General features: G+C 36.8%; 2 protein-coding genes across 3 annotated transcripts; one reads left to right on the top strand and one right to left on the bottom strand.

The window, feature by feature from the left end:
- Window positions 1-1,420: 1,420 nt before the first annotated feature.
- On the top strand, window positions 1,421-5,510 carry LOC125049888 (serine/threonine-protein kinase TBK1). The gene is made up of 7 exons (XM_047649403.1): window positions 1,421-2,460; window positions 2,740-2,967; window positions 3,230-3,365; window positions 3,443-3,594; window positions 3,685-3,921; window positions 3,991-4,494; window positions 4,618-5,510. Exons 1-7 carry the CDS (start codon window positions 1,714-1,716, stop codon window positions 4,822-4,824), a joined length of 2,211 nt encoding a protein of 736 aa, XP_047505359.1. The 5' UTR covers window positions 1,421-1,713; the 3' UTR covers window positions 4,825-5,510.
- Window positions 5,511-5,718: 208 nt separating this feature from the next.
- On the bottom strand, window positions 5,719-12,953 carry LOC125049897 (protein VAC14 homolog). Of its 2 annotated transcripts, XM_047649422.1 has the most exons (13): window positions 12,941-12,953; window positions 12,704-12,841; window positions 12,479-12,629; window positions 11,590-11,820; window positions 11,037-11,254; window positions 10,851-10,971; window positions 10,325-10,448; window positions 9,689-9,912; window positions 9,464-9,620; window positions 8,321-8,601; window positions 7,576-7,694; window positions 6,886-6,965; window positions 5,719-6,505 (listed from the first exon to the last, which is right to left on the bottom strand). In XM_047649422.1, exons 2-13 carry the CDS (start codon window positions 12,802-12,804, stop codon window positions 6,240-6,242), a joined length of 2,073 nt encoding a protein of 690 aa, XP_047505378.1. In that variant the 5' UTR covers window positions 12,805-12,841; window positions 12,941-12,953; the 3' UTR covers window positions 5,719-6,239. The 2 variants fall into 2 exon arrangements, with proteins under 2 accessions (XP_047505378.1, XP_047505370.1); XM_047649414.1 differs by having other exon boundaries at window positions 12,704-12,947.
- Window positions 12,954-13,054: the final 101 nt, after the last annotated feature.

A 13,054-nucleotide genomic window follows, 5' to 3' on the forward strand; every position in this document is an offset into this window, starting at 1 on the left:
TTTAGGAGTAGGGCAGATGAGACCACGTGGTGCTCTGATTCGGTTTTGGGTACTTTTTGGATATTGAAGTAAACACTTTATTCTAGTACGAATTAAATAATGAGAAACTTGCAAACAATGAAATACAAGTACTAATTAGGAAAGTCAAACGAGTAGGTATCGATAATTTCAAAATTTTCGGAACCCTATAATCTATCAACACAAAATTATCATCGATTTTTCATGCTAAAAAACAATCGATTAATTAAAAAAACAATTTTTTAACGAGAATGTCAATGTTACATATCTTATAACCAATAGAAAAGTAGACAATGGCGGATTGTTTACAAATTTCAATACATTTCACAAAACATTAAAAAAATTTTTAAATACTTAGACAAAATCACTTGGAGGTGTTCCAATCAAGGTCCCCCGATACTCCTGCATAATCAGCATCAATAATAATCAGCAACAATCATGCGACGTAATTCTAAACCCAACCCAGTACTTTTATTCGGTTTATCATAATACTTTTTTTTTCCTTTATGGCTCTGGCACGGTTTGTGCATTAGCCAATTATAATACTTATTTTTTGGAGTTTATGGACTGGTATCTAGACCTTTAGGCCAAATTATAATACTTATATTATAGCAATTCACAGACTAGTAAGACTCGAAATGAAAAACTATAGAGCAAAAATATATTGATGAATTTACTTCTTATTTTGTTTTTTTTTTTCATTTACTTTTATTTATATACCGTATTTAGGGAACCTTAAGTTGGCGGGGGGAAATTAATTTTTTGCACTTTTTTTTGGCTCTATCAACTGTTCGTTAACTGTTCTTCATTGTTCTATCAAAAAAATTTTTTGTTCGTTCTTATTTTTTTTTTTTAATTATTAAAAAATTGACCCTCAATTTGGCACGAACTATAGATATTTTGATATTTTTTTGTTTTTCTAATAGTTTAGAACTATTCAATAACTGTTCGTTCAAAATAAACAACTGTTCGGCTTTCATTATCCTGTAATTTAATAATAATTAACTTTTTTTATAAATCTTAATTAAATGTTATTGCGCATGCGCAGTATCAATGCGCATAGTTCTCATAAATTATGCGCGGCCTATTTGAATTCGATTCAAAGAGACAACACAACAATAACAGCAACAACAACAAAATCATCATCATCATCATCTATTAGTACCAGGAGGATAAGTGCAAAAAATTAATTTCCCCCCGCCAACTTAAGGTTCCCCCGTATTTAATAAAAAAAAAATATATACAATATACATGCAAATTTACATGTCGATACTTCTACTAGTATAAAAGAGTCACCAAAATACTCAAAAGTGAAATAAATTATCATGAAATTGAGTTACTCTAAACTGTCAATGTCATGACAGCATGATATTTATAAATATTTTATAATAATTATTTTTATGTTAATAATAATTGATTGTACAATTTGTACACATTTTTTCTAACTTGTTAAAGAAAGTTAGAATTATACTATATATAAGGGCATATAATATTTTATAAGCACAAGATCAATTCAGTACATTGATTACTAGTTGAATTGAAAATTAAATTTATTAGATGTTTTATTTTTGTTTTTAAAGTATAAAATTGCGAAATGTTACTTTTATCAAATTAAGGAAGGTTACATATAAACATTAATTCCTGAATCGGAGTACACACGTCTCCACAACACAATATACATCTTAAAAACACACGATGTCGTTCCTCAGAGGTTCGGAAAATTATGTTTGGTGTACCACAAGTGTACTAGGCAAGGGTGCAACTGGTGCAGTGTTTCAAGGTGTCAATAAGAATAACGGCGAACCGGTGGCAGTCAAAACATTTAATCAGTTAAGTCACATGAGACCTCCTGATGTGCAGTTGCGAGAATTTGAAGTACTAAAAAAAGTTAAACATGAAAATATTGTAAAGCTACTTGCTATTGAAGAAGAACAGGAGGGTAGGGGAAAAGTTATAGTAATGGAATTGTGCACAGGTGGTAGCTTGTTTAATATTCTTGATGACCCTGAAAATACTTATGGACTACAAGAACAAGAATTTCTCTTGGTTTTGGAACACTTGACTGCTGGAATGAAACATTTACGGGATAACAACTTAGTGCATAGGGATTTAAAACCTGGTAATATAATGAAGTTTATAAATGAGGATGGCAGTACTACTTATAAGCTTACAGACTTTGGAGCAGCTAGAGAGTTACAAGAGGAGGAACAGTTTGTATCACTTTATGGTACAGAGGAATACTTGCACCCAGACATGTATGAAAGGGCTGTTTTAAGAAAGCCAGTAGGAAAAAGTTTTGGTGCTACTGTTGACCTGTGGTCTATTGGAGTCACATTGTATCATGTTGCTACAGGCCAGTTGCCATTTAGGCCATTTGGTGGAAGGAGGAATAAAGAGACCATGTTCTTTATTACAACAAAGAAAGCATCTGGTGTTATATGTGTTAGTAATTTTTAAAATACCTACTTAATTATTACCACTACATTCTAGAAACAGTAACTCAATATAGCTGGAGAGTTAGTATGGTTGTACATATATCCTAATATCAATATACCTACTGTTTTTCAATTTGAATCTTAATTCAACAATGAAATCAAAGTCTACAATAGTATTATTGTTCATTCTAGAGAATATAAGATGACCCTTTTTTGTTTCCAATATTACTTCTTATTATATAATCTGTATTACATATACACAATAAATATTATTTGAATCCTGTAGGGTACACAAACAACAGACAATGGGCCTATAGAATGGTCTCGGGAATTACCACCTCACTGTCAGCTAAGCACAGGGCTTAAAAAGCTGGTAACACCTCTCTTGGCTGGCTTGCTTGAGGTAGACCCACATAGAATTTGGACCTTTGAAAGATTCTTCTCTGAAGTTCAGACTGTTACATCAACAAAGCCTGTGCACATATTTCATGTAAACAAGGCCTGTGTTATTAAGGTTAGTTTCATATGCAATTTTTCATATTTTTATGTATTGTAATTCATTTGTCAATAGAGAATTTTTTTCAAAACATGGACAGAAAGTGCAATATACTCTATAATTTTTTCAAATCTTATTAAATATTTTATCAAATTGATTCACATAAGATTTATAAAATTTTAAAAAGAGGAAAAGGAGATGATTCCTCAAGTAGGATATTGTTAAGGATGCTAGAGACAGTGCCTCTGAGATTATAATTAAAACTATAATATGTTTGCAGGTCTTTTTAAAACCAGAAGAGAAGTTTGAACATCTCCAGACCTACATCTGTGAGCAGACATCTGTTGTAGCAGAGACACAAATATTGCTTTATCAGGAGAAATTAATTCTTAATGAAATTGATGAAAATACACCTGGTTTGTTCATATTGATACTGATCATTGGTAGCCTTTTCTTAAAACTTTAGTGCTTTAATCTTTTTGTTTTTAATTAGGCAAAAGTTACCCGGATACAACAGATAATGATCCCCTGATGCTTTTCAACAAGAATGACAACTATGTTAATATGCCCCAGGAGCCCGAAGCTCCTAAATTTCCTGCTTTCCCAACAATTATTTCTGTTGAGAATGATGCCACACAAGCCAAGGTAATAAGTTTTTAACTGTAAACAAATGTATTTTTTTAGGATATAAACTGCAATGTTAAAATAAATTTTTCACAAATTTGTTCTGCTCAGACGGCGTGTAGTGTGGGCCACGTTATAAAGCGGCGTGTGGAAGAGCTTTGTCGGGCGTCCCAATTGTGTGCCATGTGCGTTGCGCGATGGGGTTCACTGCTCACCGCCCGCCTGAGAGACACCGCCTCGCGAGCCACCGCTCTCGCCTCCAATGCTCAGCGCTTACACGACGCGGCGCGCGCCCTCGACCTCGCCGCCGCCGCCCTGCGCCACGCCGCACCTCTCACGAGTCACGAGGTATGCGCTCTAGAACCGCCTTATTATACAGTTCTAAAAGCTTATTATATAGTACTACGGTTTCGATAGGCAGAGCAGTGGGCGGGCAGCGCGTCGCTGCTTGCGGCGGAAGCGGAATCTTTGCGCGCTGGGGCGGCGGGACTGCGGACCCGACACGCGGGCGGGGCCTTGCGTGCCGAGTGGGACGAGGCGCTGACGCACGCGGCCTGCCCGGCGCGCCTGCGACTAGCGGAGCGCGCGGCGTCTTTGGTGTTGCGACTGCGAGACTCGTGGCAGCATTTAGTGCGCGACAGGGCCACGCGCTCCCTGACGTACAACGATGAGCAGTTTCACGTGTTGGAGCGGATCACGGTGGCGGAGACGGGGCGTCGGGCGCGCGCCCTGCTGCAACGAGCTGCACCATTGGCCCGCGCACGAGCGATGGCCATCGCCGACTGGTATAAAGTGGCGCAGACCGTGTATTTGCAGACGCAGATACTCGACAAGGACGTGGCCAGCGCAGACCTTAAATTGCTGGCGCTAACCGCCCGTCTGCAGGACGCCGAGATCAAGATGCGCGCCCGCATACAGCAGGTTTGTTTACAGTGGAAAATTTTAATATATTGCTGATTAAATACGTAATAAGTATATATATACCAAATACTTAAAGTACAAATATTATGCTCTCTTCTATTTATGAACTAATTTGTATTTCAGTTGAACTCGACAAAAGCGGAACCGACAAGTCGGACATCGGGCGTCGTGGAGGGTTCGCGGGGGACGAGTGTAGCTGGCGTGGTAGGAGCGTCCGGAGCGGGCGTGCGCGCGTTGTCAGCGTGCGGAGATGACGTAGCCGCGGGTCTAGCGACCAACTCGATGCTGCTGGCGGACCTGCTGCGGCTGACGCGCGAGTTGCGCAGCTAGCGGCCACCGTCCGACCTCCACTCGTACTCGAGCTCGGAGGAGGCGCTCAGCTCGCTGGATTCGCCCGCGCACACTGCCATCTACCGCCCTTCGCCCCCCGTTCCCCCCGCAAGGACCTCGTGTGTTTTATCCTAGTGGTATTCAGTTTACTCTTACATATCACCCGGTACGACCCATTATACTCTGGCATTCATGGCACAAAAAAGATTTTCGCGAGGACATTTTTCTTTTACTTGTAAATTGGATTATGATAAATTCGGTGATGCAACGCGCGCGTAATTTAAAGTAAATTTATTATTCAACCATTAAGCAATTTTTAATTGCTTGATGGGATATAAAGACTCACTATAAATATTAGAGAAGCCTAAAAACTTAAAGCTTTAGAAGTTGAAACTTATTCCAAATTGTAATAAATATGTAGGTAGGATAATTAATATTTGTATTTACATGTTTTAAATACAGAAGTATTATATAGTATTTTGAAATTTAATTTTTACACAACTTCCTATATTAAATTCATTTTTTTTTAAGAATTTAAAATCAAAACTGTGATGATAGTATTGGGGTAGTAGTAATCTCTTACATGTGTAACAATTTCTTTAGTTTGTCAGCTAAATACGAACTAGAACATACACACCTCGCTATTATATAAATTATATTTAAATAAAACAAAATGTGGAATGTAATATTGGTTTTATTTTATCTATGCTTAATTACATTTTGATTAGTAAAAGTGTAAATATAAATAAAACTATTAACTAGTACATAGTGTATTGAGACAAGTTATGTCATAGAATACAAAAAATAATTTCCAATAGAATAGCATTTTCTGTTGAGATTTAATAAGTCTTGTATTGCTGCCTGGATTTATTTACCACATACCAACACTTGAAATTTTATCACAGATGAACAGTAAGAAAAATATTCTTTTCGAATTTCATATTTCACTTTTCAATTTCTGAACTCATTGCAAAAAAGTGGACTAAAGTATTAATAATTAAAATCCCATTCTGATATAAAAGTAATAGCTGACATGACAATCATAGAAGACAAAAATTTGGATAACTTTAGATTGTGCTGTAGAATAATGAAAGGCAAATTAAAATATCGTTTTACGTAAACACATAAGTAAGCTTAGCCATTGGTAAATGGGATATATAATAAAATGATAATGGGAAATATTTAGCTAGTATCAAATCCTATTCCTTTTCAGTAATCTACGAATTTCATTACTTACGTTTATTGTATTAACTTGTATGCATAGACAACATAAGTTTTCATATAAATTTGAAGGCACTTTCATTTCATTCTGCGCTCTATGCCTCACGTAAAACCACGTGTTATATTCTGTGGAGATCACAAACAGCCTTGTACCTTTGGTATGACATATCCAATATGATGGTAGTCCTCTTAGTCTAAAGATAGCGGCGATCGGCTAAGCGATAGGCGCGGTGTGCGGCCTGTACACGTTGAAAGTGAGCTAGCAACTCTTCGAAGTCAATCACGGGTACAGCGTGTTGCGTGGATGACGGTAGTAAAGCTGGTAGCGGAGGTGGCGCCGCCTGAAGACGATGCCGCAACGCGTGGAAGGCGGTAGTTTGGGGAAGTATCATTAGCAGCCCGTACAACGCTCCCCGAAGCTCTGTACTTTGCTCACCGCTCAGCAGCTCCAGCCGTAAATCTTACAAATTTAGTTAAAAATAATTAATTTTAAAAGAATGAACATTCCACCCTTTAGAATATCGATACATATTAAAGAAGACTTTGTCTATTTCTCTCTAAGATTATTGTATTTATTACACCAATCGAAAACATTAAATCTAGAGTAAAAGGTTTTTATTTTACATTAGTAAGAGAAAGCATTCCATTTAATGACTTGTCGATTTAATTACTACTTAACTAAAAGATTGTAACGAACGAAATTATTAAAAGTTTCAAATATTAAAATTTTGATAATTAAAAACAAAGTTATGCTTAAAAATAAATTACGACTTTACAAAATCGAAGAATAGTTATGTCCCTTTGATAGTTTAAAAAAAACCTTAATTTTACGTCACTCACATGCAAATATGGGAGATTCAATAAGCTGCACGAGTTTGTCGATCTCAGTGAGGAACTCCACGGTTATCTCCAGGTCTCCACTGTTAGGTTTGTTAAGGAAATTTTAAGTTTGAACGGGGAAAACAGTAAACAACAATTTTGCTACTACCCGCATTGTTCACATCAAACATCGGCAAAAACTACCCGCTTCATGGTTCTGAGGTTGACATTAGAGTTTTGATATTAATATTTAAAGGTAAAACAGCGGTGCAACCCTTGGTCTTGACCTCAGAATTCTATCTATTTCGTGAAATTTTGTTGATAGGGAAAATAGGTGATAAGGAGATTCAGAAACGAGACTTCAGAATTCTATACATTCTGACGTACTGGAAGTCAGACTTAGGGCTGTCTTCGTTTCTGAAACTCACCCGCTTGCCGATTTCTATACGTTGTTTTCTTCACTGTACGAGAAAGTGCTAAATGCAGGGCTCCTTAATTATGATCCTAGTGATGAGAACCGCAAGGCTCTAACATAACGCTGCGCCACATCTCCCTAGCTTCAGCAAAAAAATTAGGATACAATATAGGTAATATTTCCTTTTATGATATATATTTTTCTATTACCATTAATTTCTTAAGAACTGGTATGTTTAACATTGCTATTAATTAATTGACATTGCTATTGGTATAAAAATAGATCGGCAAGGATACAAGGTGGCGATGAGCTGTGTGCAATGTCGGTAGTTGTGTGTGAGCAAACACAGCGCCACTAAGGCAACACCCGAGTGCGCCCAACATCGATACAGGGACTGGAAGAGCGCGTGTGTGCTCTGAAACAATTAATATCTCTGAAGTTTTTGTAGTATGAAAGAGTTCAGTGGAGTAAAGAATATCTGTGGATAGACAAGTTTCTATGTGAATAATGTGACATGTCAAGAAATTGGTTCATCAAGCAAGTTCTTTTTTCTCTCATTAAAATAATTAGTAGAGGTCGAATAGTATTTAATTCTTCCTCCCAATCTTCCTTCTTTCACCCAATTTTCGACAAATACTTTGATAACAAAGTTTTAGTGGAATTAAAAATAGTGCAATTCTCTGCCTACAGTGCAGACCTCGCAGAGCAAATACACGTTTAAGAAACATTTAACAATACTGTATCGATAAAATCATTTGTGTAACCCCTTGCATGTTATTTATATAAAATAATTCAGTTTTATGTTAAAAAAAAATTGTGTTATTGTGATGTAAATAAAGTTTTATGTGTATGTATGTATGAATGTATGTATGTAGTGTGGTGTTCCGTTTCCGCACTTAGACGCCCATTTGGTCCGTTGTGCGTGAAGTCCTGGCTAATTAATGATAGCTCACATAGAGTAACAGTAGCCCGTAGCGCACAATAAGGGCAACCTTTAGAAGATCTATGAACTTTTAAATTATATTTTGCATTGTAACTCACAGTGTCAGCGAAAGAGCGCAGGCGGCGTCGGGTGGCGTGCAACTCTGGCGCCGTGAGCAGAATGGCGGACAAGACGTCCACCAGACGCGCAGCAAAACGCAACTCGCGTTCCGCCGCTAGTGCACCCGCCAACGCCGCTAGTACTGCCTCTGCTGGCAGTACCACGCAGAGTTGTCGGATTATGAATGATCCTCTCTCCTCCAGCAGGCTTTCGTCGGTGGATAGCAACCGCAGAAGCGCCTTCAGGAACTTGTGGTAGTAAGGGCTCGATTCAAGATTGCCTGAAATAGATACATGTCACCGCAAATTAGTCAACAGTATTGTAATCTGTGTTACGATAGTTCAAGCTGTCAAATAATGCTTGTTTGACATACCGCCAAACTGTAACTTCGCCCCTTAGAGCGGGCACTACCCAAAATCACTCATCGTAGGACGTAGATTCGATCTGATCTAAGTATGTGATGCTTGAATTAAAAACAATAAATATGTCTTTGTATTGATCATTTACTATAATTTCAATGGTAGTCAACCATAACCACTAATTAAAAACACAATACAAAATAAATTACTCGATACAAAAAAAACACTCATTTCTCTAACTTTTGCCTAATTTCGTTTTTATTCAATCTTGGCAAATATTATAGAGGCAAAAAACAATTGAATTACAGCACATTTGCTTGGCCGAGAGCTTGTTACTAGCAATTTTATTACATATTGTATATTTTACGTGTTATTTGTTCTGTTCCGCGAAACACTTACCTATCGTCCGTCTTATCTCCCGCCAACTTCAGAGAAACGTTTGTTTCACTAGTCACTAGAGCTAGTTGGAGAGAAACGCGCGGTTGAAATCATGAATTTTGCTAGCTTTAAATGCGCGCTCTTAATTATTGGTCTTTGATATCATGAATATCATATATATTATGCCAGCGTTGTCGAAAATATGTTTTGTAATTATATAAGTTAAGTAAAAATTATATGTAAATATATATTTCATTTGTGTTTTGACATAAAAAAATACGTATAAAACTTAATTATCACTTTTGTACCATTAAGCCCCATTTTCAATAACGATACGGTTATAATATTTATATGGCAAGACAACCGGACAGGGCAGCTGCCGGTAATTAATAAAAATCAGTTTACTTGCGGGCGTTTGGGATGCGTCAGTAACTGGGGGCGCCGTGGGGTCGCAAGTGCAGGTCTCGGCCAATAGGGCAATGGCGCGCCTTACCACCTCATGTGAGCTGTCCGTTAGAGCACCCAAGGCCGGGTTGAACACGCGTTCTGTTTCGCGGCTCATCTGCCCAAAAAAGAAGATGAGACGCCGATTCGAGGCAAGACGAATAAACACAGACGGGGTGGACTCACCTCGGCTGGCATTTTGTCGTAGAGGTGAAGAATCCAGTCAAGCGCCGCGATCTTAGTGTGCACTGAGTTGTGAAGGAGCATCTGAGTCAGAACGTCCACCACGCTCACCAAATTCAATTTTCCCTCTACATCCTCTTCCTTCACGTCTGTTTTTGTCGCCTCAGACTCAGACTCAACGAGCCTCTGCATTTGCAAATTTACTGTTGCGGCTATTTCACGAATTTCTTTCACCATGACATTAAGGATATTATTTATTTAAGATCGGGATGGGTAGGCCATGTACTACCTGGACCAAATCCAGAAGGTACGAGAGAAGAGATAACTTAAAAGTAACCATAACCGACGAGCATGCATGGTGAATGTCATGAAATTCATGTCATGGATGAAGCGAGAGAGGTATGTCAGGACCGTAGCAAATGGAGATCCATGGTCTCTGCTTAAGGGTAGGTACCCTTCGATAGAAAGGAGTGATAGTATAAATACATTATTTATTTAAACTGAAATACGGGAGACCGCTGTCCGGGAATTACACTTTTTTGGAAAGAACATTTATTTTTGTTTTTATTATTGCATAAATAATTATTCAAAATAGCGTAAACATTTCAAAGTTTTTGTTGTGTGATCATAAAAGGATACTTTTTCTGGGGTCGTCTGCGTAGGAGAGTGGGGGTAGTACGGCAGTGAGGATGCCAGAAGCAAAGGGCAGCATTCGGGCTCCCGACAGCTCTACAAACTCACGCATCCACGTTATGGCTGTCAGCTGCGAGACAACGTGACGATTACTATTATATTTCACTTGGATATTTCAATAATATTGCTTACTCGATCGTCAATTTTACATAGTAAGTAATAACTTTATATTGTTTATATAATCCCTTAATTATTCATATAATAACATCTTTGCAACTAAAGTCACCTGTCTCTTTTCATCACAGCGTCAACCCAATTTGACAGAAAAAGACGAGAGTAATTTAGTTAAAAAGTGCAATTGCACAGATTTTTTTGTTTATAATATACAGTTATGCATTCCAAATAAATAATGTACAAGCTTACATCAACAACTGATAAAGAGTATACATTTTTCATCATCAACATCTAAATGGAGAACTGGAGAACAGAGAATGGAGAGAGGATATAAATTAATATGATTAATTAGTTTAACCTGTAGTAATTCTTCTGAAGACTGCGCATGGGTAATTAGACTATTGATCATGGCTTGAAAATCTACTTGCGAATGCTCTTTCCTAATGCTGCGTAGAAACTCGTTTAACTGTACTTCGCACCTAAAAGAACATCATAATGTTATAACTGAATTCCTTAAGTGCACACTTGATACTGCTACACATACATGCGTCGTATTTCTGGATTAGGGTCGTCAAGTATAGTAAACAGTCCATCCAATAGATCGGGCAGGTACTTCCTTAGACCGAGGGCGGGTGCAGCATCTAAAGCGCATATCCACGAAACCGCAAACTGACGTGCGCTCGCACTGCGAGTGTACATTCTCTCGCGCACTAGTGGTACAAAAGCAGCGAGGTCAAATGAGGCGCTCTCTGTTACTATATCCTAAACAGAAATTGCAAAATACATATGCATATAATAAATATACATGATAAGTTATAAGAATAATACGTGTACTTTAGGAGCAGTCTGCAGTGCCCAATGGCTAGCCATGCAGCCTGTCATATATTTGAATTCTTGTTATGCACAATAATGAATGCTAGTTCATATGGCGAAGGAAAGCATCATGTTACAGATCCACCTTCGACGGATCTTTGTGACAGATCACCTATTTGGCCATAAATAAAAGTTATATAGAAAACCAAGTGCCGCTGTTAGAGCTTTATGGAAGTTAAAAATAATGCAGGTACAGTAGAACAATACAATAATATGAATGTTACCTTTACAAGGCGGTCCAAAAGTTCAGCTCCTTGCTTCACTTGTGGTTCAGGATCTGCTGCCAATCGAGCTAATGAATCAAATATTAGGGTAAAATATGGTAATGCAGCTGCTCTAATAATTTTCAAGACATTGTATAAAGCCTCAGCAGCCGAGTAACGAACACGAGCTTCACTTTCACCAAGACATGCCACAATTGGATGTGTCAACTCTCCCACATATGACTCACAACCCTAATTAAAAAAACAACAATATAATTATTATACATAAATTAAAATTTATAATTATTAATATATAACTCTAATGAACATAGTAGATTATGTAACCAGTAAAATAATATCCCATATTTACTTGTGTTACATCTCTTATAACGTAAATTATGTAACAAATACAAACTCTAAATTGTTAGTTTCAAATTTTCTTTAAAGGAAATTGAATGATTGCCCAATTATATGTCTAAAATATGAGTTGTCATTGCTTCCAATTATTTTAGTATATACTAAGCACACTAGTAGCAATATGCTGAAGCATGAATACTTAGGATAAGAAGAATTATTGGTTTAATTAAGTATACTAAAAAATCTGTAAAAATTACATAGCACTAACTTTTTTATTGAAATAGAAAATTAGCATGTTTTATATAAGATGTCTTATTAATATATACATGGAATTTATTAAAATCATCATAATTTATTTAAAATGAGATAAAGTTTCCAAAAATTCACTATGATATTGTTACAGTGTCTTACCAAACCATAGCTTCAGTACACACTGTATTGTACCCATTGGAAGTCATGATGAAGATGATCATGAACATAAATTATAATATTTAGATTACATGTGAGGACAATAGATGTTTTATTTTACTGTTGTTTTATAATAATTACTTACTTTTCCTAATCCTACAGCTACTGATGAAAGGCCCATGAGAGCACCGTTTTTTACATTAGGGTTGGTTGATGATATTAAATCTTGCCCAAGTACACGTATCAACCTTTTAATTTGATTGGTATTATTTGTATCACTAAAATCTTTCACCATCCTTAAAACATAAGTAAAAAAAATTAATCACATTAAAACTAAATTGGTTCATGTATAGATTAAAAATATACGTGCTTTTCTATCTCGCCGCCAGCAAATTTCCTTTTTTCATATATTTTGTCACATAAACCCCGGACACAGGCCGGGCTTAAAGGGGCGTAATCCCTTTCTGTCATGATTGTACTTGTAAACCAATAAACTCATATAATTCTCCTAAAATCAGAGCATTTACATGCAATTTTAAAATAATTTTCAATTAATACTTTCCAAATTAAACAAATTTGTAATCAGAGTATCATTAATATTTTATACTTGTTATTTGCTGGCTGCTGCAATAAGAATGTTTTGACATTGATATCCTAACTCACATCACACATGGCAGCTATGACTTATGAGCAAACTGCTAAGGTGTCAATGCTACATTCA

This window comes from Pieris napi, chromosome 1 (assembly GCF_905475465.1).
Source record: "Pieris napi chromosome 1, ilPieNapi1.2, whole genome shotgun sequence".
Taxonomy (NCBI): Eukaryota; Metazoa; Arthropoda; class Insecta; order Lepidoptera; family Pieridae; genus Pieris; species Pieris napi.